The sequence below is a fragment of the Manacus vitellinus genome, unplaced genomic scaffold, assembly GCF_001715985.3.
Source record: "Manacus vitellinus isolate BGI_N305 unplaced genomic scaffold, ASM171598v3 scaffold_7_pilon, whole genome shotgun sequence".
In the NCBI taxonomy this organism is placed as follows: Eukaryota; Metazoa; Chordata; class Aves; order Passeriformes; family Pipridae; genus Manacus; species Manacus vitellinus.
Genome location: NW_021940813.1, coordinates 31,391,649 through 31,419,101, shown reverse-complemented (window position 1 = coordinate 31,419,101; position 27,453 = coordinate 31,391,649). Strand labels below are relative to the sequence as shown.

The following is a 27,453-nucleotide window of genomic DNA, read 5'->3' as shown; positions in this document are numbered from 1 at the left end:
ATGACTCTGGGTAAGAAATGTGCCCCAAATTCTAGAAACATCCATACAATTGCAATTTCCCTTTCTCAGGAAAGGGTCAGTATTGCAGTCATGTTGAAGGTGTATATGTATTAGGATTTACACTTAAGTTAAACTTGCAGGATTGAAGTATTTTTTCAAGAGGAACAACTCCACATCTTTGCCCTATGTGTGCCAGGAAACAGATTTCTGTTACCTGATGAGATCCTTGTCTTTTCATTCCATTAAAAATTATATTAGTATCATATGAAAGATACTCTGGTTTTCATCTCTGTAGCATCTTTCAAACCTCCTTATTAGCAAGGAGCAGTTTCACAGTTCACAGCCCTGAAAAATGAACAGTGAATTTGTTCTGACATGCTCTAAGGTAACCATAGACAGTGTGTGCATGTCTGCCTGCTGGCAGTGCAATACATGCTCAGCCTTGGTGCTGGGGGCAGCTGGGGCCACAGCAGCCTCACCTCCATTGGGCTGTCAGATTTGGCAAGCCCTAACACAACCCATGGAATCACAGAGTGGGTAAGGTTAAGAAGGATCATCTGCTTCAACCTCTCTGCTCAAGCAGGGCCATCCTAGAGCACATTGCACAGGATTGTGTCCAGATAGTTCTTGAATATTTCCGGTGAGAGAGACTCCACAGCCTCTCTGGGCAGCCTGTTCCAGTGCAGTCACCTGCACAATAAAGTTTTTCCTTATATTCAGGTGGAAATTCCTGAGCATCAGTTTCTGCCCGTTGTCTCTTGTTCTATTTCTTGGTATCGCCGAGAAGAGCCTGGCTCCATCAATGAGACACACGGTCCATACAGGTGTCATGAGATCCAATTATTCAATGCAAACTTCTGTTTTAATGACTGGATATATTTTTAATGCTAGAGGACACATTTCACTTTTTTCCTAGCCAATGGAGAAAATACGCACCATCACATTATTTGCAAGTTATGGGAAATAAATCTCAGTTTTTATGTTCTTTTTCTACTATTTTTTCTACTTGCTAAAAAGGGCATAATCACTCAAAAGGGTATAATTAAAATTTTATAATAATATGACAGGCGATGATAATAATAGAATCATAGAATGTTAAGGGTTGGAAGAAACCTTAAAGATCATCTAGTCCCAACCCCTCCATGCCTTGGCAGGGTCACCTCCCACTACCCCACATTGTTCAAGGCCTTATTCAACCTGGCCTTGAACATTGCCAGAGTTGGGGCATCCACAACCTACCTGGGCAACTTGTTCCAGCATCTTACCACCCTCACAGTAAAAAGACTTCTTCCTAATATCTAGTCTAAATCTCCTCTCTTCCAGTTTGTACCCATTACTCCTTGTCCTATCACTACAGACCCTTGTGAAAAGTCCCTCACTGGCTTCCCTGCAGGCCCCCTTCAGATACGGAAGGCTGCTGTGAGGTCTCCACACAACCTTCCCTTCTCCAGGCTGAACAGCCCCAACTTTCTCAGCCTGTCTTTGTAGGGGGTTGCTCCAGCCCCCTGATCAACTTCATGGCTTCCACTGGACTTGCTCCAAGAGTTCCGTGTCCTTCTTATGTCGAGGTTCTTTCTGACCTAAGAAATGCGTGATAGCACCTCTTTGCAAAATACTTCATGCAAGCATTAGTGGAGAGGAGGAGACGGGATATAAAACAGGGCTCCTGTGGTGTGCACTGGTGACCCACACCTTGAGTACTGTTTTCAATTCTGGGCCCCTCAATTCAGGAAGGACACTGAGGTTCTGGAGCAGGGCAATGAAGGTAGTGAAGGGTCTGGAGCACATGTGCTGTAAGGAGTGGCTGAGGGAGCTGGGGTTGTTTCCCCTGCAGAGGAGGAAGCTCAGGGGAGAAAGACCTTATTGCTCTACAGCTACCTGAAAGGAGGTTGTAGCCAGGTGGAGGTTAGCCTCTTATCCCAGGCAACAGTAGAGAGGACAAGAGAACAGTCTTAAGCTGTGCCAGGGGAGGTTTAGGTTTAACATTGGGAAGAATTCCTTCACAGAAAGAGTGATTAGAAATTGGAATGGGCAGCCCAGGGAAGTGGCGGAGTCACTGTCCAGGAGGTATTTAAGGAAAGACTGGATGTGGTGCTATGGTCTAGTTGATATGGTAGTGCTCGTTCATGGGTTGGACTGGATATCCTCTGAAGTATTTTCCAACCCAGTTGTTTCCGTGATTCTGCGGTTTAAGCCCACGCCAGCTAGTGCGCAGCTGATGACCGGCGCAGCTGCGGCCTCCTAGGCGAACACCCTTCCCCTCACGGCGGGGCGACTGCCGAGGTACTTTCCCACCGCCGGACGCCCACGGCAGCCAAAGCCGTAGGCCCCGAGCTTCCCTTTTCCCCTTCAACTCACGGGGCCTGGCTTTCGCCCCCCGGCCCCGCCGCCACATAAAGACCGTCGGCGCCTCCCCCGCCCCTACCGGTGCGCCCGGAGGGGTGGAGGATCCGCGGCAGCTATGGTGTTTGAGGCCCAGTGCTGGGGAGGCTGGTCCAGCAAATGCGGGTGGTTGGCTGGCCAGCGCCTCGCCGCGCCGCCGGAGGGAGATCCTTCACCAACACGGTCGAGGCGGCCGGGCAGCCGCTTCGGCCTTCGCCCGGCCGCGGTGTGCGGCAGCGGCCGCCTCCACGGCCGGGCCGGGCTGCGGCCGCCCTCCCTGCTCCTTGGGATCGGGGGGAGCGGGCCGGGGGGAGCAGGGTAGCCGTGTCCTTTCCGTAAAGCATCTGTGGAACGCAAAGAAGGCCGTAACTCGTCGTTCACCCCGTTCAGCCCCTGCCTCGCTAGGCAGGCCGCGGGAGGCTTTCGAATAGCACTTCGGTAGTACCCATCCAATTTAGATTGCTTAGTGTTATTATTCTTAATAATTCAACTGAGAAATTGAACTGAAATGGAAAAAAATAACTTCACAGTACGAATGTTTGGAGAAGTGCTGAGGTTCAGGCATGTACTCAGTTGTTAGATACCTAAGGTGCCTGCTGGGTGTAATAAATTCGCAAGTGTAACCTGGAAACAAAAAATTGAGGTTTTTGGTTTTTTTGTTTTTGTTTTTGTTTGTTTGTTTTTTTTGTTTGTTTGTTGTTTTTTTTTACAAAACCATACAGAAACCAGCTGGTTTTGTTTTCTCTCTATCACATGTATAAGGACATGCAAAGGCTGGTAAAGCTCCTATAAGGCTTTGCACAAGTGCTGTGGATAGATTCAATTAAAAAAAAATCCACTAGCAGAATACTCTGTTTATGAAGCATATAAGTTTTATACTGTTAGTTCTTATAGGAAAGGACTGATGAAATTACTAATGCAATTAGCTTCTAGTAAATAAGCACACTGGTTTAGAAGTTCCTTCTGACTGCTTTTTTTGTGTGGTTTTTTTTTAGGCTGTTTGCAAATTATATGTGTGTGCTAAACACTGTGGTAGAAGCACTGTGTTCTTTCCCTATGGGTTTGCCAGGGGAGGTGTGTTAAAGTGGAAAGAGCAAGAAGTCAAATTTGCCACTTGCTTGATATGCCTTGTGAGCAATATTCATTAACGAGACCAGATTGATTGCATCACTTTCCTCTGTTACAGGGCCTGCGGTTTGAGGTGGTTCCATCCTGGTTTAAGGAGACACTTGAAAAGTCATCTTTTGCAGCCCCTTTTGAGTATGCTGTGGAAACAGCAAGACAGAAAGCTCTTGAAGTAGCAAACAGAATGCATGTAGTAAGTTACCAGCTATTTTGGCAATGAGATTTTTGTCTTTAGGTGGTGCGTGTTCCTGTGACTCATTTTGCATGCACTGCTTAAGTGACCTCTGAGTCCTTTTTCTCCACTGAAGGTGAATAGCTATTTTTCTGTCATTTGTAAAAGACAGCTTTCTGAAATTAATTTGCCTAATCAAAACTCTCGTGCCTGCAGTTGAGGCTTTGCACAAACTGCAGTAGCCTGCATCTTTCGTTAGCAGCAAACCTCCTCTTGTTTGGGAGATAGTTCCTTTGAAAAGTCAGGTGTGTGGCTGACCTAATTCCAGGTGTTTGTTGATTGTGAAGACAGACTATGGAAAAACCCCGATATGAATCCAATGCTTTGCTGTAGCATTCACAGAACAGTAGTGACAACAATAGCTCAGAATTTGTGAGTGTAGAAATACCAGAAGAAAGCAGAAAAAAGACAAATTCTATTCTGGACAAAGAAACACTCAGTTTCATTTCAAGAAGGGAGAAGTTGATGTGCCTTCAGGTTCTGTAGACAAGAACCTAGTTTTGTATCCTAAATTTTATCAACCAGTGATGCAGCTTAAACTGTCAGTGATGTATTTGACTTATGACCTTGACTGTTATCACTGTGTTTGAGCCATAAGGCTGTTGTCTACCAGGACCTATTCTGAAGTCTAGCTGATTAAATCCCATAAAATGCACCATAATAATTTCTTAATAATAAAGCTTCGAAAGAGAGAGGTATGTTTGGTGATGCTATACTGGTGGCAGGAAAGGAGTACTGAACACTTTAACTGTGTTGCCAGAGGTCACCATTTTTCAAAGCAAATATTGCATGATCTCTAAAGTAAATTGTTACCCAGTTTTCTGTCAACTACTTTTCAGACAATGATACCACATTAGGAGAGTGGATTTTAAACCCAGCCTCACTAAATGATTTACTTTGGACTTTCATTGCAAAACACTGTGCTGGGAATAATGCTTGTTCAATGGATTTCAAAGTAATTCTTCATACAGGAATTAGTACCACTAATTTTAGACATCATTTAGCAATTTAAAGCATATCAACAGCATTTCTATAGAAGAATTGCCTCCCTACAAATGTTTTAATGTAATGGTTGCAGTTACAGATAGGTTTCCTGTCATGATGTGTTAAATAATAACCATGTACCTGATAACATGCAAGTAAATCAAAACTCAGCTGTTAAGGACAGATGCAGTTTAAAGTCAAGAAAAAACTACAAGGAATTTTTATATAATGCTACCTCTCATTACCAGAAAATGGACTGTATATGTTCCCTTTTCAAAGAGATAACAGAGGTGTAGCTGGAGAAAATGGCTTTTATTTTTCAATAAAACTTGACTTGGAAATGTGATCCCAGAGGGCTGTATTCTCTGGCTTCCATAAGGGCACTTCCTTTAAAGGAATTGTCTGCCACCTTGAAGATCAGGTTGACCTTTGAGAATGCCTTCGTTATTTCCTGGATGCAGTTGTTCATTAACAACATATTTGAGCAAATTTGTGATGTGAGAATAGGCTGCTCAAGCTTCACTTTTATGGCCATATGAGTGATTGCTATTTTCCACACAGTGCAAATGAAGAAATTGTCTCGTTTTCAGATCAGTGTAGAGCCCTCCTTGTAAACCAGTAAGCTAATGTTTTCTCACTGTAAATTTTAAAAGATTTCTATCTATTCTGACGAAGTATTATTATCTTCTTTCTTTATGCCTTTGCAGAAGCATATGAGAACACCCGATGTTGTCATAGGAGCAGACACTATTGTGGTAAGAAGTCTTCTGTGGTTTAGCATTATTTTATGACAAGTGTAGGAAATACTTGCATCTTTAAAGTTTGAAAGCTGCCTTCACTGTGAAGTTTGTGTTTCTGGATGAGTCTTTTTTCCCAACAAGGTAGTTTTTGAAATCTTGAGAGCCAGAGGCCTTGTTGCTGGTTTTGCAAACACTAGTACTGCATAAGTATTGCCTTGAATCCTCTAATATGTAATGGAAATCCTGTTCTCAGGCAACTGTTGGCTGTCGAAGTCCAGATCATGTAAACTGTTCAGTGTTGTGCCTTGTAGAAGGCATCATTTTATACCTGTCATCTCCACAGAGATTGGTGCATGGTTAAGGACAGAAAAAGTTGGATTGCCCTTTTGTTTGAGAGCTGCGACCACTGGAGGGGATAGAGTGTGACACTCATTATGTGCTTGACCCTAAATTACCTGTTCTACCAAAATATCTGTGCTTCTTGCTCTACTCAGTAGACTCATGTTTGAAGCCCTGACTGAAACCACGGTTTAAACATAATTTCTGACCTCAGTTTCTGAAAAGTAATAAAAAGCAGCACATTCACTCTGTCTTTCTGTTTTAGTCTGTGGATGAGCAGATCTTGGAGAAACCAGTTGATAAGCAAGATGCCTATAGGATGCTGTCAAGGTCTGTAGTTTTAAGTAAGATTCCAAATATGTATATTAAACTGTTTTCAAAGGAGCTGTACAGATTCCTTGATGTATATGAGAATCTCCATGGACACAAATTTTTCAGTGATTTTTAAGTAGAGTAAACCAGTTCTTCCAATGAAAAAGTTAGACCTGCTTTTATGTTACCTATGGCTGCTTGCTCTTGCCCTTCCACTGTAGGAAGCTGATCAGAGACATAATGAACTGTTTTGTTTTCACTTGGATTGATTTTGAGAATCACTTATCACAAGACTCTGCTTCAGCTGGTACAGGATGGGGAGATAAGGAGAGAAATCACGGTGGGAAGGAGGATGGAACCATCATAGCAGTGGTTTGAGGCTTGAGATTTAATGGAATAATGATAGCATATCTTGGGTTGGAAGGGACCTTAAAGATCATCTAGTTCAAACCCCCCTGCCATGGGCAGGGACACCTTTCACCAGACCAGGTTGCTCAGAGTTCCATCCAGCCTGGCTCTGAACACTTCCAGGATGGGGCAGCCACAGCTTCTCTGGGCAACCTGTTCCAGTTCCTCACCACCCTCATAGCATAGAACTTCCTCCTAATATCTAATCTAAGCCTACTCTCTTTTAGTTTGAACCTACTCCCTCTTGTCCTGTCACTACAGGCTCTGGTAAAAAGTCCCTCTCCATCTTTCTTGTAGGCTCCCTTCAGGTACCGGATGGCTGCAATTAGTATTACACATACAAGAAAGTACATGCTCATATGAGTTCATGGACAGTTTCTTTAAATTGTGTAGTTTAACTGAGGAGGAAAAATCTCTTTCCATCAATGTTCTCCATAGTTGGTAGGCTGGTGGGGTTTTTTTGAGGTTTCTGCTTTTTTCCTACTACAAGCTTAATGTTGTTTTATAGCACTTTTTTTTTTAAAGAAACACTAACTAATTCTAGTCACCTTTGTGAAGGATGAGATGTGAGGAATCCTCAGATCATGCTTCTGTTTTATTGGGGACTAGAGGAAGAAAAGGTGCACTGCTTGTTTCATCAGTTTACGTTATAACTCAGACATCTAAAAAGTGAATACAAGTGGCTTGATGTTTTTTTGAGTTTTGTTCTGTAAGTGTATATAGATTTTTAATTTTTTTCATTGTTGAGTGTTTGATCCTAAGTGGCATGTTCAAATTTAAAAGTAGTTTTTTAAAACAAAGAAGGGCTAGCAACCTGTGTCATTATTAGGAGATTCACAGAGGAGTCTTGTCTGGCAAGAGATTTTTCACAACTGTTTTTGCTTGAAATTATGCCATGTCCAGCTAATTAATTTTTTTTTTCTCCCCAGAGCCTAATCTACTTCTAACATATGCAAATGTTTGGGGTTTTGTTTTGTTTGTTGTAAGTTTAGTCAATCAATATAAAATGCATGTAATGTTTAGCTTTTTGGAACTCCAGGAAAAAATGCAGATGGTGATACATCTTTGCATGTATCCAAGGTGTCAGATGAAAATTTGCACACACTGTTTCATCTTACAATTCAGTGTGGAATCTTTAGGGGACACAAAGAGTGTGAGATGCTTCTGATCACATCCAAAAATATTCTGGCTAATCATTGAGGCTATTCCTTAAATAATCTCTTCAAAGATTCACGTTCGCTTGCTATTTATTATACTTCTATTGCTGACCTTTCCCAAATCTTCGTCTGTGAAGCCCAGCCATGAGAGTGAGTGAGTGATTGCTGACACAGTAGATTAATGAAGTCCTCAAAACTAATCAGCCACAGCGTGACACTCCAGAGCCACTACAAGAGGGAGTGAGGGGAAATGGAATTTGGATTCTCTGCTCTCTGGCTTGCCGTGGGATTTCTGAGGGCCAGTCTGGATGAAATGAGAACATATGCTCTAGTTCCCTATCACTTGCTTAGTCTAAGTTGCATCATCTAGCTATGTACTGCCAGCTTTTAGTGAAGATGGCTGTAAAAGCAGTATTTGTGCCGACTGGTCTTTTCTAATGCATTTGAAATAGTCACTTTCCTGATGCACAGTGAATAAACTGATAGCATGGACTACTTTTCCAGTACAGTACAAGTGATATTTTGGAGACTTGAAATAACTGAAGCTTTTGATAGTGGGTTGGTTTTTTTTTGTTTGTTTTTTTTTGGTTGGTTGGTTTTGTTTCGCCCATGTCTTTTCACCTATATTGAAATGACTAAAATAAAATATATTTGTTCAGGGTGCATGTCAGACCCATTATCACAGAACCATAGAATCAGCTGGGTTGGAAGGGACTTCTGAGATCATCAAGTCCAACCCTTGATCCACTACCGCCGTGGTTGCTAGACCATGGCACTAAGTGCCACATCCAGTCTCATCTTAAAAACCTCCCGGGACGGAGAATCCACCACTTCCCTGGGAAGCCCATTCCAATGTCTGATTACCCTCTCTGTAATGAACTTCTTCCTAATATCTAACCTAAACCTCCCCTGGCAGAGCTTAAGACCATGCTCTCTTGTCTTACTGATAGCTGCCTGGGAGAAGAGACCAACCCCACCTGAGTGGTTGATTAATATAATGGTCTGTTTCTCAGGCTGTAGCAATGTAATCACGTAGAACATTTCATAAGACTGTTGCTTAATGCACATCTTTTCCCTGACAGGTTGAATGGGAAAGAGCACAGCGTCTTCACAGGAGTGGCTATTATACACTGCCACAGTAAAGGTATGTGTTTCATTTTATTAAAGCTCGGTATTTGCTTTAGAAGTTTCTCATACTGACTCATATAAGTGGAAAAAAAAGGATGAAAATGTTTCATTTACAGTCTGAATTGGTTTTCTACTCAAGAATTACCTTATCAAAATAGAAATAAAACCTCCCCACAAAAGCCAATCTTCTTGCTGTATTGAGTTTTCACACAGGAAGGAGGATTACAAAATACTATAGACTTTAGAAATACTGTCTCTGAAAGCTGTGAGACTAATTGAAAGACCAGTGTAAATTGTGGGAATATTCTAAAGAAATTCAAGTAAGGCACTACCAAGTGTGAGACTGAGCAGAAACTGATCCATATTAACTTGATTCCTCTGTTCGGTTTACACTGGCTGATAAATACAAGTGGTTACTGTTATCTGTAGTTACTTCAATTTTCAGTAAATAAGGGCAACTTCAGAGCCATTTTTAGGGCATGAGTAGAGTAATGGCTTAATGGCTCAGACGGTTAAGGAACTGTAGGGAGCAGTACATCAGTGTTCTTTATCAGATAATTTATAGAGTAAGCAAGTGATTTTTATGTGAACTGTACCATTAATATAATTTGAGGAGTGGTTGGGGAGCACTGTGTAATAATTATGCCAATATTCCTTTTGTTGAGCTTTTGCAGGGATCATTTTTCTGACATTTCACTCAACACAGTCTTTCTGTAGATAAAGTATTTACAGGTTTTAGTATTTTCTGGAGTCGTTGCTTTTAACTCTTGTAAAATAGAAATAAAATCAGTAACCCAGTACCCTTACTAATATGCTAGTACAGTAGAAAGAGAGCTGCTGCAAAAGAAATAAAACACATTATCAAAGGGTTCCAGGGAGCAATCCAGCAACAATAATATTACCTTTAATTGTGTACTGTAGGAAGAAAGTTAAAGTGCACACAACTGTAGTACTGATGCTATAACAGCACATCTCATTTAAAATTTGCAAATTTAAGCTTCATCATATTCAGATGAATAAAAATACTGTAAATCTGCATATTTCCCAAGTGATGCCATCAGTGGAAGGATTTTCTAGAATACATTTTTAGTTTTAGTTTATAATTAAAATGCTTTTGTTAAGTACCACATATATATTACAGATGAAATTTTTATCTTAAGCTGATTGAGGTTTTTTATCAATACTGAAAGTTGTAGTAATCTGTCTTCACATGCAACAATTTTCTTATTATATCTGGTTTATTAAATGTTCGGGGCTTTTTTCCACACTAACACCATTAGAAGTTGGTTAGTATTCTCCCCTTGTTCTGTACTGTAGATCTTCCATACTCTTCCTCAAGAATTTCCACTCCTGTCAAGACAGTGGTAACAGGAGATGCTGATTTCGGTGTTTGTAGAAAAGAGCAGAGAGAACTAATAACCTGTAATATGCACACTCATTTGTGCAAGGTTGTTTCCTTTTGAACGTGTTTTGGAAAAGCCTTCGCCTGGAACGATACCAGATTCAGTGTACCAGGTGCAGCAGGGTCCCTACCCACGTGTTCAGTACTTTATTGCACCTTCCCTCAACCACTTCTAGATAGAGAGGTCTGAAATAATCTTGTCATTTCCTGAGAGATGATAGGAAAGTGTCAGTGGTGGTTACTGATGGGATTGCTGGATGCCTGAGTCTGCAGTGCAGGTGCAGCTGTACATTCCCACTCTTATGACAGCTACATATTGAACTATGATGTGTTGTTAAGAGTTCTTTGACAACAGTCATAAAGTTGGAAGGCTAGTTGTAGCCTTCTTTGTACCCAATCCAGATGTGTGTGCCAGCGGTCCGTAAGTAGCTCTGTATAAGCATTATTAAAGAACATATTCCACAAAGGGAGAGCAATCTGTTAGCCCCAAGACAGGACTGCAGAGCTTGGAAATGCAAGCTTTTACTCTTTTGGGGAAGTTACGAGTCCACTCTCTCTCAAGAATGTTGTTAGTCATGTCATACATCTGTGTAGTATCTTTAAGTTTTTCCCCTAGCAAAATTATGAAACGTTTACCAAATAAAACTTAGATGTTATGCCCTCTAAATTACAATTCCTGTTTCTTTTCTTTTCTGTAGACAGTAAGCTAGAGATGGAAATTACTGATTTCTATGAAGAGACTAAAGTAAAATTTTCTGAGCTGTCTGAAGAGCTCCTATGGGAGTACATTCATAGTGGGGAGCCAATGTAAGTAAGACTGATGCTATCACATGACATTTGAGAATAGGTCTTAGGGTATGTTATTAAGCCACCAGCATAAAGTGTTTGGTCCTGTGAAAAATTGCTTTATGTGTACGATAAATGATAGCATGGGTGATGCAAGGTGAGTATGTTGTTCTTGTTCTTCTCTAGAGCTGTCACTTCTTCAGGGAAAATGAGATACCTTCTTAGAGCCTTAATGCATTTGAAAAGTGAAGACTGGAAATACTCTGGATTAGAGCAAGCACTCATGCAATATACAATTAATTCTGTCAGCAGAGGCATTCAGGATCTTCAATACCTGAGACAATACAACTAAGCCATAATTATCTTTTAGCTTGTGTTGCTGCTACCCTTGTAATATACTAGTTACTTATATATGTAGACAACATGTACAAATATACTAGACCACAGTGATTCCACAGAAGAAACAGGATGAGAACAGAATGCCTAACTACTACTATGAAGATGAAGTTGACTAGATTGTTAAAAAAAAAAAAAAGACAAGTACTTGTTTGGAGACAACAAGGGAATATTTGTGACTTGAAGGAATTTGCCTTTTCTTTGTCTTAGCTGAAGCCTAGTGAAGGCGTAGTTAGCATTATGGACTGCATATCAGGTGACCTGAGACGACCTTTAGTCTCTGTAATTTGAATTCTGACCGTGGAAGGATTTAAACTGTAGTGGTTTTTAAATTCATTTGTGCTATAAAACAATACAGTCATGTTTTACTGGGGAAAGAGAAACCAGTGTAGACTTAGGATTTATTTCAGTGCTTATTTGTAAATGAGGCATACTTTCTGAGCATGCAAGGGTCTCAGCTTATTAAATAGACTGATGCTAAACTGGATTATGCAGAGAAGAATGTTTTGGCAAGACTACAGCTTGTAGTAGAAATTCCTGGGGTTTTTGAAAGGTGATCTTTAGTGTGCAGCACATCATAAAGTAGTAGTTTGAAACAGAATTGACCATGGATTTTTAGGACGAATGTCAGGTTGAAAATTATTTTTGAATATTCTGACTATTTCCTCTGGAAGAAAATGTACTTTAGCAGTGCTTTGCTGCAACAAAATGGCTCATGAGCAGCACTGGGTCATTCTGTTAATTCTGCTAAACAGGGTGTGTGACAGCAAGGGTTTCTGAAGGACCAAAGGTTCAGAGAATATATTTCATTACTCTCTGAGGCAGAAGACAATTTATCTTAGTTTATAAAATCAAGAAGATAGGAAGCATTTGTTCTGACTCTGTGAAGGAACTGCTGAATTTAGTGTCCTCTTGGGTCTGTTTCTTCTTTTCCGGCTCACTGTAGAAAGAAGGCTGGACCATAGTAATCCTAACTGTTTTAGGCTTGTGTAATGAGTAGACTTAGTTTCTGCCAGCCTCTTTGACCCAGCTTTTTATTTTGTAATCTTTCCCTTGTGAACAACTTTCTCCCTTCAGAACTTCCAGTGTGAGGATCCAGTGTGTTTTTTGGTAGCTCTTCTGTTTATGGCAGCAAAACCAAAGGACTGCACTCTTGGAAAGAGGTGATTACAGAGGTTGGAACTCTACAGTTTCAGCCTTAACTGTGAAGTAATAAAATGTAGAATGTAAATGTCCTACTCAGGATCCAATGCCAGAATATAAAGTTCTGTAGAAAAATAAATAATATGTGGCCAGTTGTGTTAATGGTCTTGGTGGGATATGATACTACTGCTTTTGATGGTCACAATGTTTTTTGCCTCCCTGTGAGCATATACAAAAATTACTTCACCCTACTGGTCTGTGACTTAATTTAAAAATGAAAAGACATTTTAGTCATTGTAATATTCCTAATTTAGTTGGTTTAAGTCTTAAGAATGTTATAAAAGAATAATTTAAACAATGACAAAGCTATACAGTGGTGCTTAAAATGCCAGATAAAAGGAAAATCCCTGTTCCCTAACTTATAGCAATTCAAAAATCGCATTTGCTGGGATACCGATTCTTCTGTTTCTTTTAGGAAACTATTAGAAAGGGAATCTGGAAATAAGTTCTAAAAATGTAAAGAACTGTTTCTGATCAAATCTAAGATGAAAAATTTGCAATTATTCTTTGGGTAGTAACTTCCTTTCACAAGCAGTTTATGTAATTCCATGCTACCTTAAGTTAATAGATCCAAGAGTGACTGACCTTTGGTTTCAAAGCTTGCTGACGTGGGCTTTCAGATTCTGTTGTTATGTAGGAAACATACTTTTAACTGCCTTCTTCCTTCTATGCAAATAGTAAAATTGTTGGGTCTATTGCAGCTTATCTGCTTGTATGTATTTCCAATCCACACTGTGGAATTTACATAATTACACCTAAAGACAAATTGGATTTCCAAGGTTACTTTCTGTGCACGTACATTCCTGTGCCAAATTACCAGCATTACCATGACATCTAAGAGCACAGTGTTGTGAACCACAATTCTACTCGTATCTTGGATAGTTGTGCAGGAGTTGGATAGGGCTGAATGAAATGTAGTGGAATTTGTTTGAATGGGTTGCTCCTTCACAACAGAGTCCTGTCTTCCCGATCCTCATTTTAGGTATTGCTGTGATTTGAGAACTGCAAGATGCATTCTAAGGTCATTTTAGTTCTAGTATGCCGTCTTCATTGTGAGCTACTTTGGGACCTGACATGTTCCTAAAGGCTTTTCAGCCTTGTGGAATAGGGTGAGGGTCAGCATGCATCTGAGTGAGCCAGTGGCAGTGTCGGTCTCAGTGACTCTTGCTGTTACCTTTTTGGTAGCCAAGTCTTGGGGAATGCTGGGTAACCTATGGCAATACAATCAGCTGGTGTTACCTCCTGATTAGATGACTGTGGCATTTGGGCTGTCTGAAGCATGAAGACCTTTGGCTACTCACCCTTAGCAGAAATACTGATCTTTATATTTATCTTGTGATTTATAAATTGAAGTGTTGAGCCTAGCTAGTAGATTTAATCTGCCTCTAACTAATGAGTACACTATTATATATAATATCATTATATATTATATAATCTTTATTCCAGCTTCTGCAGTACTGGTGGATTTTTTGTGTTCTGTGTTACCTTTGCTCTTAACCCTAATTAGATATATGTTGGTTTTCCTTTCTCTTCCCCAGGGACAAGGCAGGTGGATACGGTATCCAGGCCCTGGGTGGAATGTTGGTTGAGTATGTCCATGGAGACTTCTTGAATGTGATGGGATTTCCTCTGAATCACTTCTGCAAAAAGCTAGCAGAATTGTACTATCCACCCTCTAAGCATAATGTACAACATAAAAAGTATGACTCTATCCCTTCTGTGGACACTTTTGAGAACCTAAGTGATGGAGAAAGTGAATCTTCAAATTTCACAGAGCACAAAGGTGCCAGTAAGTTGGACAGCAGTGGGAAGCATTCCTCAGGAGGTGTTTACACTTCTGAAAACAGTTCTGGTGTCAGAACTAGTTTTACAGTACCTTTGGAAAATCAGAATGGAGTGTCACAAAGAGCACCAGAAGTTCCATCTAAAATTCTAGAGCTGATTGATGGTTTTAGGGCTTCAAAGGTAAAGAAAAAATAAGACTATCCATTACATTGCTGTCTGATATGATTGTTTCATTGGGCTTCAATATGTACCAGGTAATATGAAATACTTGAGCTGGGGTATGAATGTATTAATAATTAGAAAAAAAGGACCACTGAAGTTCTAGAGAGTCTAAGATAGCTGAAACATTGTTGGGTGGGTTTTTAATTTGCTTTTGTCTGTTCTGTCTGTTCTATGAAATTTCAGTTACCCATTTGATAATTTTCTCTCTCGAGCTGAGAGGGAAAAGAAGTTTTGTGAGGTTTTGTTTTTTTGGGTTTTTTTGTTTGGTTGGTTGGTTGGTTTTTTTAACTGATCAGAAGAGCACAACCAAGCTGAAATTTATATACTCTGCAAAGAAAGCATTTAATATGGCTAACTTACCTGCCTTAAAACTGTGACAAGAATTGTATATATTATATTTCCTTTCTGACTTTTAATGCTTAGCATTAGAATTCTGTGGAAGATCTTAATTTTTTTATTGCCTCTTAAGGATATTGTTTTTTAACAACCTATTTTGTGTTCCAGATGTGTTTAACTGATAATATCCATACTGTATGTGATGGTTGCATACTCATTAGAGCTCATGAACAGAGTCACGCGCTCTATGTAGCAGCCAAGCACGATGAGAACTGTATAGCTGGACATTTTAAGTACCCCAGGTTTTCTACTCACAGTTTCAGTGTAGTGAAGACAATAGTGAAGAAGGGGAAGAAGAAATGAACAATGATCATTCTAATAGATTACTGTTCTCCATCAAGTTACTTGTGCTTTTGGAAAAGCAAGTGCTAAAAAAAAGTGCTAAAGTGGCAATGAAATGCAAACTTGGAACTAAAGATATAACGAGTTTGAGGGGTAAGAGGGAAGTTAATCTTTTCCTCTGTTTAATTTCTATTAAGCAGAAGGTCAATCCATTTCCTTGATTACCATTAATTTTTAAGTACATTATAGTCGCTTGCAGTTGCAAAGAAATGCATTCTATGGTTGCTGTGTGCCTTCACTCTTGAGCACTACATAAATTTCTTGGTTTTAGGTGTTTTAACTATTTTAGAATCCTGAAACTGCAAAATTGCAAATTTCAAACAAAGAGGTATATATTATTACATGTCATTAACTTTCCTCTCTGGTTTGGTTAGTATATCTTTACAAGTTCAGCTAAGGTTTTCAGCTTAGACCACTATTGCCCATGGGCTTTTCTTCACCATGAGGCACTATCTGTTCTCTCATCCCCACTCCATCTGTATGTATCCTGTTAAGCTGTGATGTAGTGCAGCTGTGTGGTGAAGTTGTTTGGGTTTTTTTCCCTTAATTTTAATAAAACAAGGACCCATATCATAGCAACTGACTCTGTTACACTGTTTTTGTGGAGAGTTTCAGTTCTATATGTTTTGGGTAAATCAAATTTAATTTGATCTTTTGGTATTGATTCATATGCTTAAGAATGTTTGACCTTATGGAACAGTCTTTTAGATGAGAGTCTGCTAGATATCTGAATAAAGAAGTGATCTTCGTGCAAAATCTTTAGATTGCATCCCAGAATATTTTGAGTTCCCTTCTCTCCTAAACGCTTTTGCTAAAAAATCTGTTGTCGGCTAAGATACTGAAACCCTCTGAGAGGGAAAGAAGCAATTTTTAGGAGTTTGTTAAGCACTTAAGTGTGTTGCACTTTAAGAACAGTAGTTGCTTAGAATAATTGTAGGCAGATTCTTTTGTTTCTTGGTTGCAGTCTTTTAAACTCAACACACTATAGCAATTTTTTTACCTACATGTAGGCTCTGCTTGTAGCCTCTAAGCTGAAGATATTTGATCATCTGAAACATAAAGGTCCACTGAAGGCTGTGGATATTGCAAATGAGATTGGAACCTCTGTGTGTGGAACAGAAAGACTCCTTGATGCGTGTGCTGCTCTTGGATTACTGGAGAAGACACCACAAGGTGACTAATTTATCCTCCCTGCAACTCTATGTAACTGAAAGACTATAGGACCAGAAGAGATGCTTTGAAGGTCTGTCAAGTCTAACTTGATATTGTGGGTAACTTGGATTTGGGGGAAGGGGGAACAGATGTTGCTCCTTTGCTTTCATTATCAGTAGCTGGAATTGGTCTGTGTTGGGGCAAGCTTTATGCAACAAACACATTCAGGTGTCCTTTGTGGAAACCTTAGATTGTGTTTGCTCTCTGGACATAGTACTGAGCAAGTATCTAAGAAAAGGTTATATGGACAGTCCCAGGGAGCAGTGTAATAGCTCAGATGTGTCATCTGCACTTGGGTCACAACAACCCCCTGCAGCACTACAGGCTGGGGGAAGAGTGGCTTTAAAGCTGCCCAGTGGAAAAGGACCTGGGGGTGCTGGTCAACAGCAGATAGATATGAGCCAGCGGTGTGCCCAGGTGGCCAAGAAGGCCAATGGTGTCCTGGATTGTATCAGAAATAGTGTGGCCAGCAGGACCAGGGCAGGGATCCTCCCCTTGAATCAGCACTGGTTAGGCCACACCGCAAATCTTGTGTTCACTTTTGAGCCCATCATGACAAGAAGGACACTGAGGTGCTGGAGTGTGTCTAGAGAAAGGTAACAGAGGTGATGAAGGGTCTGGGGTACAAGTCTTATGAGAAGGGAGCTGGGATTGTTTAGCCTGGAGAAAAGCAGGCTTAGAGGAGGCCCTATCACTCTCTACAACCACCTGAAAGAAGACTGTAGCAAGGTCAGAGTTGGTCTTTTCTCAAAAGTAACAAGCAACAGGGTAAGAGGAAATGGCCTTGAATTGTGCTGGAGGAGATTTAGATTGAATACTAGGAAAAATTTATTCTCTGAAAGAGTTGTCAAGCATTGGAACAGGCTGCCCAGGGACGTGGTTGAGTCACCACCCCTAGAGCTATTTAAAAGGCATGTAGATGTGGCACTTGGGGACACAGTTTAGTGGTGAATTTGACAGTGCTGGGTTAAAGGTTGGACTTGATAATCTTAGAAGCACTTTGGTGGAAAAGACTTTTATGTTTCTATCTAAAGTAAGGGTCAAATTCCGTTCCCTGCTGCAGCAGTGCAGTCAGTCTTCAGCAGAGAATCGGGATTCTAATGAGAGCTCTGGAATGTGTCCTTTCATGAACAACAATCTAAATTTTAGTTCCCTTAACTGTAACAGTCCTTGAAAGTCTATGTAGGTGAGAGAGTCAGTATTAGGAACTTTTTCAGTCCACACTATGTATTTCTAAGTTTCCATATATATCATGTACATAGTAAGACATGAAATGGTTGAGTGCCAAGAAAAGGAGATAAAGGAGCCTTTTTAACTTGGTTAAAGGTCAAGACAAAGGCAAAACATACTGGAGAAAGCTTGAATTTAGGGAAGAAGAAGCCATAATCTAAACAAAAATGCAATCAAGGATGAGGGACTTCTAATGCTCTCCCTTGAATATTAGGGATCTGAGATACTCAGATTTAAAATAAAAATAATAAGTTAGTGTGTATCTATATTTTTCAGCATCTAAATTCTTTTTAGGAACTAAGTACTTGCTCCTTTTAGAGTGACAAGAGTTTGGGAATTCTTTACTTTTTATGCAAAATTTCTATTAATAGCTCATAAGATCAGGATTTGCTAGCAGGAAAACATGCTTTCAGATTTTAAGTGACAGTTGTAAAGTACCGAAACAAAGCTGGTTACAATTGTTTTCTTCCCATAAGGTTATGGTAATACAGACTCAGCAAATACCTTCCTGACCTCAGATGGTGAATACTCACTTCATGGCTACATTATTCACTCTAATGATCACCTTTGGCCTCTCTTTACAAACTTGGAGTCTGCTATCAAAGAAGGCAGCAGGCAGAACCATCGAGCCTTTGGAAAGAAAGCAGAGGATTTATTTCAGGTAATAAAAACTCTCATTAGTATCAAAGCCAGCTGTGAGGAGCCCAGAACTGATCTAGGGGCAAGTGGAGACTGTGCTGTCTCAGGAAGTTTGTCAGTCTCAGAAATGGTAGAAACACAGAGCAACTCATGAGTGCCAGGCTTCTGTTCCCTTCAACTTTAGGCTATGAAGTGGTAGAGCAGTTACAGCACATATTGGGAAATTCAAGCACTGACAAAAATTCTGTCTGAAGTGTTGCCCATCCCACAGACACACTCACAGAACAGCCTCTAAGCTTGTTTAATTTACATTTGTGTTCTTTTTATAAAACCAATTAGTACCTTATCACACATGCACTCCTTTCATATTGGGTGCCAGTCACTTGATACTGATGTGCATCCCATTTGGGCTGTTCTGACTGTGTAGTCAAAGCTGTTTTCTGTCAATGCATTGGAGAAGGGATCTAATCTCCTTTATGATAGTTTGTAGTTTTGTATGTGCTTCAAGCTGCTGTATGTTGCTGATAAAATTGTAATCCTTTCCACCAACTGTTTCCATCTCTCTGGCATTCCTTTTCCAATACTAGCCCAGGTGCATGTGTTCAGACTGGAGAATCACTTAGGGTTATAATTAGCCTAACTTGTGAGTTACCCATCTGGTGAAGCAGGTGGAGAGGCATAAATATTTGTGCCTGTTTAAGGAGGGAGCTGTTAGTGTGAGCAGGAGAATGTCAGTTCATCTCTGACAGCAGCGCTGGCTTAAATTGTGTACTTCAGACTACATCCTGAGGTTCTTAATTTGTATTTAACTTCTAGATGGTGATGAAACCAGCCTCCTACAGGAGATGTCTACATCCCTCATGTACAGTTGATGGAAGGAAATAAGAGCTTTTGGAGACTTAGGAAGGTCTTGTTAACCTAATGTTAGTATTTAGATTACTGGTGAACAGAAACTCCTTTAGGAATCATTCAAAGAGAATTCATATACTTTACGTTAGGATAGCTGATGCCTAAATTTATATACTAATTCAGTGATTTAATGAATGTGAACTGGATCTCATCCTTTGTTACACACCTGGATTACCAACTTGCCTTCGCTTGAGTGATGCCTGTGACCAGTCTGGACCTGGGCTCTCTGTATGTACAGGATAGTATGTCTGAGCAGAAATACATGAGCTGCCTATGGCACTGTGCACACCACAGCCTAGAGATTTTTCTGTTCCACTGTAACCACAAAACCAGCCATAACTGGTGAAATCTGTATGAAAGTGAGACATAAAGGGATTCATGCATATGTATCATGTAATGAGATTTTGATACTGAATGCTTACTTCTCCCCTAATTAAAAAAAAAAACCAACAAAAAATTGTATGAGCTTTAATGTTTCAGATTTACATTATAGTCCAGTTATCTGGTTATTTTCCCATGATGGGAGAATAAATGTCAGAATTAAATGAAAGCAATTTGTGAGTATGTCAAGAAGAAGGAATACCTGAGGTTGTCTTTCAGTCTCCTAAATCTGCCCTTTCAAACAGTTTAAAGTCTGGAGACATCTTGCTGTTGAACAAATGTGTTAGTAATTATATGTGAAAGACACACTACTTCTTCAAAAGGCACTTTTCAGATTACCTCTTTTTCCTGCTATGATGCCCCCGCTCCCACGGGTAGAAGTGTTGAATTTAACAGCCTCTGGGAGTTCACCAAGACCCGGTTCAAACCAGACAAGTTTGTCTTGTGAGACACACTGCAAAAGATGTCTGTGATCAGAATTCTTGAGGGGATGCAAAAGTCTGCTTTTCACTACAGTAAAACAACAAAGGACTTTCATTAGCAATTATTCAGTGGCACTTTTAACTGATCTTTTATTTTTAGAATTCTAATGTTCACAGTGTGCACCTACTGTCTTGGTTGTACATAGTTTTAGATAAATAATGAAAATCAATTCCAGGTTTTTTTTCTTTTTAGGACTATTATCACAGCCAGGAGGGAAAGCAGCGTTTTATGGCTGCCATGCACAACATTGCTCGCCTGACAGCAAGAGACGTGGCTACAGCATTTGATCTTTCACGGTTTAAATCTGCTTGTGATTTAGGAGGTATTTCTTGTAATTGTATTTGTATACAAATTAAAAGGAAAAGCTTGATTTCAGTTCCACATTTTATTACTTAAAACATATGTATCATTTTTTTACTAGAACTGTAGTAATATTAACTACTGTTATTTTCCTGGTATTGTAATGTCAGAATGAAGGAACCGAGTGCAGCCTAATTGAAAGCAGAGTTACCTAAATGGTATTTGAGTAGTTTGAAATAAGTGAATGCTTGTCTCAAACAGTTACATACTGACACAGCTCAACACAGAAAATAAGATAGTTTGTGGCTCAAGTGATAGAGCATTGGGCTGGGAGTGCCATTTTAAGCTGTGTTGTTGGTCTCCTTTGACACGTCCAAGATCTTCAAAAGTAATGAAAGTAGTGAACCACTCTTATTGGGGTGTCAAACTTGAAACACATCGCTGCTAGAACAAAAGGTTTTGATTCTTTTTGGTTTCTTTTGTTGATTATTTTAATAATATCTAAGATGTCCACCAAAATGTTGAAGACCAATGGTACACCTGAAGAAACTCTTCTTGTTAGCAGCCTTTTTTTGCCCTGTGCTTGGAGCTGCACAGAGGGAGTGTTATTACATAGGGAAAGATCCACTGAAGGAAGAACACTTTCTTTAGTGCCTGGGGAGGTGGACAGCATGTCAGAGGAATTAAAACAATACTGGTGCAACCTTTGCCACTTTTGCAGATACTCCAACACTTTGTGGTCTTTATCCTTTGCTACACTGAAGAGTGTTTGTCAAACTTCATATACTGGTGCTTTTTAAATTCTAAACAGTTCTAGTGCTCTTTGTCAACAAATTAGAAGCCCTTGCCATTTCATTTACAGCTTTTTGCTCCCCGAAAAAACTCTGAGGTACTGGTATCAAAGGTCATATTAGCAATTCTGTATCAGTAAGGAGTCATGCCTGCATTCCCCAAGCTTTAAAACATTGTTCTAACCACCAGGAAGTCCTATTGCCCATGTTTAATTGTGGAGCTGACTGTCTGCCTCTAGTTCTGATTTGATGTCTCTATTTTATATACAGCCTTGTCCTTAAAAATGCCTGAAAATGCTGGGAGAAAATACTTGATTTGACTTTTTTAAACTTTTAACAGGTTGCACTGGAGCTCTGGCTCGTGAATTAGTACAAATATACCCAAATCTCAAGGTCACAGTATTTGACCTTCCAGAAGTCATTGCAAACATCTCTTACTTTCAGCCTTCAGGACAACACACAGCTCCAGTGACATTTGTATCAGGTAAATGTAGTGCATGATCTTTTGAATGATTTCTGTTAATCCTGAAGCACAGAACAGGCTCTTTTGCTGCTGCTCCAAAAATGTATCCTAGTACAAGGCACTGCAGACTCACCCACCCTAAAAGGGGACATTGTATTTTTCAAGTCTGTGAGGATAAAAACAAACCTGCTGTGATTGGAGAATGTGGATAAATAAGTATGAATGAGTCATTTTTTGATTAGCTCTGGGAGCAGAGGTTGCATGTCCTCAGGCATTTAATTTCTAGGCAAGATCAACATGGTGGCTGCAAAGAACTTTGTCTCCTTCCTTGCTTTAGGCTTGCTCTCCATTCTTATGTTACAGAATTCTTACCTGTGATCTGATCTTCTCTTTAACCAGGCTTTCCTTATCTGCATATCAGAGCATACCTGTACCTGTTTGTTCTTGTTACTTTCTTTACCTCTGCTGCAGCTCCTAGTTCCTCTGCAATATTTTAATTTCATTTTGTAGGAATATATTCTGTGGTTTCTGTAGGAATGTACTAACTTTGCTTTCCAACAGGTGACTTCTTCAAGGATAAGCTTCCAGAAGCAGATCTTTACATCCTTTCACGTATTCTTCATGACTGGCCTGATGAAAAGATACATGTGCTGTTAAGCAAGATATCAGCTCTTTGCAGACCAGGTAAGTTTTGGGGTTTTTTTCATCTTGTGGAATTGAAGGTGAATGTTAATGTATCTTTAATGAGTAATAATAAGTTCATATTAAAAAAATATATTTCTCTGTTCAGTCATAGTAGCCTTTGCTTGAATGTCTAGGCTTGCATTATGGTAATATGTACTAAGAAAAAGAAGGAAACAAAACTGCAAGTAAAATTATATATAAATAAGCTTTTACTGTAGTTGCAGGCTTCACATACAACTGTATCATCTACCCAGTCTCTGACAGGCCCAGTCTTTCTTACTAAGCACTGTATCACCAAATAACTAAGCATGTGCTTATTTCTAGACACAAAAATGGTCTAACTAAAGTTCCTTTAGGTTAATCAAGAAGCAGTGGTTTTGCTGTCATTTTGCTGTCTCAGTAGTGCCCAGAATATGGTCAGCTGGCTGGAGTTCAGTACTACTTTATGCACACATACCATGAGAAGTATGTAGCCTCTTTGACTTTCTCCTGCATTTGAATTATAGAATCATAGAATAGTTCAATTCAATAGTTCCAGTTAAAGTTGGAAGGGACCCATAAGGATCATCCAGTCTAATTCCCTGCTTCTTGCAGGACTAAAACTAGATCATATGACTAAGAGCATCGTCCAGACGTTCCTTGAACTCTGTCAGGTTTGGTGTCATGACCACTTCCTGGGGAGCCTGTTCCAGTGCCCACACATGTTCTGGGTGAAGAACCTCTTCCTAATGTCCAAACTGAACTTAGCCTGATGCAGCTTCATTCCATTTCCTCCTGTCCTGTCAGTGGTTGCCAGAGAGAGGAGATTGGCACCTCCCCCTCCACTGCCGACCTTGAGGAAGTTTTAGATAGTGATGAGGTCACCCTTCAGCCACTCCTTCTTCAGGCTGAACCAGCTGCACCTCATAAACTTTGCCCTTGAGGCCTTTCACCATCTTGGTCACTTCCCTGTGGATACCCTCTAATAGTTTGTCCTTCCTACATTGAGGCAGCCAAAACTGCACACAGTATTTGAGGTGAGGCTGCACCAGTGCAGAGTAGACTGAGGCAATCACCTGTGTAGTGATTGGCAGTACTGTGCTTGATGCATCCCAGGACACAGTTGGCCCTTTGGACTGCCAGAGCACATTGCTGACTCATATTCAGGCAGTATTAAAGATCAAAGGAGAAGACAGAAAGCAGAAAAGCCTGACTGCTAAGGTCATCTGATTCCTTAATCCAGCTGTAGCTCCGAAGTTCGTTTCAGAGGAGAACATTCAAAATAAGATCTAGGCCATAAAGTATAATCCTGATTATAAATTAAAGAAAATTGGGGGTAACTGTATTAATCTTTTTATGCAAAGATTTGTGTATGACAGATACTAATGGGAGTTGTTTGGTTCAAATGAAAGGCTGAGTTCAAGAGTCAGGCAGTGACATGAACTTTACTGAAGTGGAGACAGTGCTCTAAACTCTCCCTTCTTTTTAACAATAACACAGTTGCCTCCAGGAAGAGATTACTGAAAATAAAGTTCTTTCACTGATTTCCATTAAAAGATTAGCCTGAGGGACTTCTAGAACTGTCTCTGAACAAAACACTAAAAACTTGAAGCTAAAAATACTTACACTGAACCACTTTTGATTGTTTTGGAATTGCAGGAAGTGCCTTGCTAGTGGCAGAAACTGTGCTTGATGAACAGAAGACACACCCTTCTAGAGCTGTGCTGCAGTCCCTCAGTATTACTGAAGGCAAGCAGAGAAGTAGCTCAGAATATAAACAGCTACTGGAGAAGTACAGGTTCACAGATGTACAAATTAAGATCACAGGAAACTTATTAGATGCTGTTCTATGCTTCAGAAAGAGTCTGTAACTGTAGTATGCCCAGAAGCAAACTGGGATTTTCATCCACTTGTGCAATATATGCATCATCAACCAACACCTGTTACTAGTTTAGAATTATTTTGACCCTTTATCTGAAGCAGAGTTATTACAAAAAGTTGGACTGCAGCTCCTGCAGGAGTGAGTTCTATGCATTTTAAAAGGTATCTGGGGCAGGCCAAAACTCCTGTGTATGAAATACCTTAATGTCCAGTTCTCTTGGCAAGTTTTCAGACTGTATTAAGCTTAGACTTGACATATCTGTATAGCATGTCAAGTTAAAACTTCAAGCTTGTATTAAGCCACATTAATACCTTAGTTTTTTTGGACTTAAAAATAGAATTCTCCTTCTGCAGTGTATTCAGTGGTTACTGCTCATTTTTATCAGAAATGAAAAAAAATAATATTGTGCTATCTGTCTGAAATTTGGGATATTAATCCCCTTTTTATCACTGTTCTGTGGGACTTTACTCAAAAACATCTTAAGGACACCCTTTTAAGCATTCTTTCTGCAAGCAAAAGTGAAAACAGGACAAAACTCAAATGTGTTCCTACAGCAGCTATAACATCACAAAGGAACTTCAGTGGCCTCTGACCTCCAGCCATAGTCTGTACACATACAAGTTGCAGCTCAGTGCTGTTCCTGTTGCTTACTATCACTTTTGGGGGTTTCTGAATATGGTTGAATGGCTGTATATGTTTTCTATCTCATTACTTGAGATGAGTTTTAGGATTTATGTATAAAACCTCTTATGAAAATTAAAAATAAGTTTCTTCATGCTTCAGTCATTAATTGGAGAAGTATGTGCTGTATCTTATCTCTTCAAGTAATTTTTTACTGTTGTCATCTCTCCTAATGTGTTTTTTTTTTTCCTGATACTTCATTGATATTTGTTTTCTATTTAACATATACTTTGTAGTGGAAGCCTCTCTGGAAATTAAGGCTGTACTTTCAAACTAGCTTTCTTCTTTATCAGTTGTGAGTTTGTTGCCTGTCACACTTGTACAGCAATAATCCCAATAAACCAGTTTGAAAGAGGCTGTGCCAATACTGACCCACCAACCTCAGCAAAAGAGAGCGAGCTGATGAGCAAGGTCAAGAGTTGCATCTGCCTGGATGTTACTAAGTCAAGAGTTACTTTGCTCTTTGAGCACTGAGTAAAGGAAATGTGCTACAGTGATTCAAATCATCAGAAGAAACATGCCTACTACTTAGCATTTCAGCTGTCCAAAATCTGGGAAATGTCAGACTTCTACCACACTGAGGTTTTTAATTCTTAGCAGAAGGGGTTTTTTAAATGGAAATTTGACTGATCTCATCTGTACAGACATTTAAAGATAAGGCCAAATATTCAACAACTGAATAAATTTAAAGTGGTTCTTTTCCATGTTGACATGAAGCATGCCAGTAGCTTAACAGGGTTGTATACTGAGGCTCATTCCAGCAGTCAGATGTTTCTCATCTCATACTTAGTCATAATGTGTTCTTTAAGCTGCTATAAGCTGTTTGAGTCAGAAAGTTTCAATCCTAAAGTTAGCCTGCCTATAACTCTCACAGACTTTAAAACTGTGCCCCTAAGTACTATGTATCTGACTGTAAAATTTGAATAGAATGTTCTTGGTTACCACACAACCTCAGTGTACTTTATGATTAAAGCACAACACTCCCTTGGGCATGGTTAGTCCCTTGGGCATGGTGTCTGTGGTAATGCACCACAGCTTTGCACTCTCAGGATAATTAAGCATTGGAGCAGGTGGCCCAGAGAGGCTGTGGAATTTCTGTCCTTGGAGGCTTCAGGATGTGAGAACAAAGCCCTGAACAACCTGAGCTGACTGTAGAGCTGCCATTCTTGGAATGGGAGATTGGACTGGAGGTCTCCTGTGGTCTGTTTCAGTCTCAGATGTTCTATAATCATTTGGTGTAGCCCAGTCACCTGAGAAACTATAAGCTCATCTTTTCTCATTAATATTCAAAATGAGTTTTTCAGTTGCTGTGGAGAAAGCTGATATCTTTTGCTGACTGGTAGAAGGGGTGGATTTAGTGGTCTGACACTGAAAATATTTCCTAAGCAATACACATAACTAAGGAAGATTTTCAAGACATGAAGAATGAGGGGGTTAGGTTTTAAACTTTCTAGTCAATTGTTAAATATCTGAGGTGTATGAGTAGGAATGGCTCTGAGGAGATTGTCTTAAAGGGCAGAAAGATATGAGTGTTATGCATCACTTAGTAATAAAATTACTGTAAACTGCTGCTATTTTGATCTTAGTTGGTGGCCTCCTACCCCCACTGTGCCAAAAGAAACCACCACATAAGATGCAAGACAAATAAGTAAAGCAACGCTTGTTTTGTCAGTAGCCCTCTCTTGGCTTTCCTTTCCCCTCACAGGTTGGAAGATGGAGGAAAAGACTCTGTGTAAACAGGAGCATTTAAGTTCTGTTCTCATCCTTAGGTCAGTCCCACCACAAAGAATTCAGTTCCTACAGAAATAATATACACAATATATTGTACAGAAACATTGACTTCTCTGTTTCTATAATGTTCGCCATCCACTGCTTTGTCTGCTTGGCAACATTTCCATATGAATGTGAAGCAGCAGTATATCCCAAAAAGAAGCAACTTGATTACTGTCTCAGTTTTCCATAACCCTCATGCCCAATCTACAGAAGTCGTCCCCTTTTCCCCTGAAAATGGACTCACAACTTTGACTTGTGTGTGATCACTCCATACTCTGAAAGGGAATTTCCTGGGGTTTGTGAGAAGAGTGGATAATTCATTTAATAGTAGAGCAAATCCATACATAATAAAGGAAGTCACCTGTGTCTTGCAGTTTGTATCCCCACATATGGCAGCAGAAATTTTCCTTCCTGATAATAGATTAAAACTGTTCTATGTGGTTTTTTTTAAATTAGGCTGTGCAATTTTGCTGGCTGAAATGGTGTTGGATGATGAGAAGAAGAAGAGGAGCACAGGTCTGCTGCAGTCTTTGAACATGCTTGTGCAGACAGAGGGAAAGGAGAGAAGCGGCTCTGAATATCAAGCCTTGCTGGAACAACATGGATTCACAAATGTCAAAATCAGAATTACAGGAAATTTGTTAGATGTCATTCTCTGTGTTAAGACCTAGAAAAAAATGGATTTAGTAAAATCTGGAGGTCTTCTA

General features: G+C 39.8%; 1 protein-coding gene across 1 annotated transcript; it reads left to right on the top strand.

Annotated features, from left to right (window-relative positions):
• ASMTL (acetylserotonin O-methyltransferase like) lies at positions 1 to 27,453 on the top strand. Its single transcript, XM_029964829.1, has 14 exons — positions 1 to 10; positions 1,835 to 1,899; positions 3,569 to 3,700; positions 5,431 to 5,478; positions 6,068 to 6,132; positions 8,762 to 8,823; positions 10,908 to 11,016; positions 14,133 to 14,559; positions 16,350 to 16,512; positions 18,258 to 18,442; positions 20,386 to 20,515; positions 21,625 to 21,768; positions 22,309 to 22,431; positions 27,203 to 27,453. The coding sequence occupies exons 1-14, from the start codon at positions 1 to 3 to the stop codon at positions 27,415 to 27,417; spliced, it is 1,878 nt and encodes a 625-aa protein (XP_029820689.1). The 3' UTR covers positions 27,418 to 27,453.

Bases quoted from the DNA above. Each gene is read 5' to 3' on its own strand.
- ASMTL (XM_029964829.1), top strand. The intron at 1,900-3,568 runs GTGGAGGTTAGC...CCTCTGTTACAG, and splicing joins TGAAAGGAGGTTGTAGCCAG to GGCCTGCGGTTTGAGGTGGT. The intron at 5,479-6,067 runs GTAAGAAGTCTT...TTTCTGTTTTAG, and splicing joins TAGGAGCAGACACTATTGTG to TCTGTGGATGAGCAGATCTT.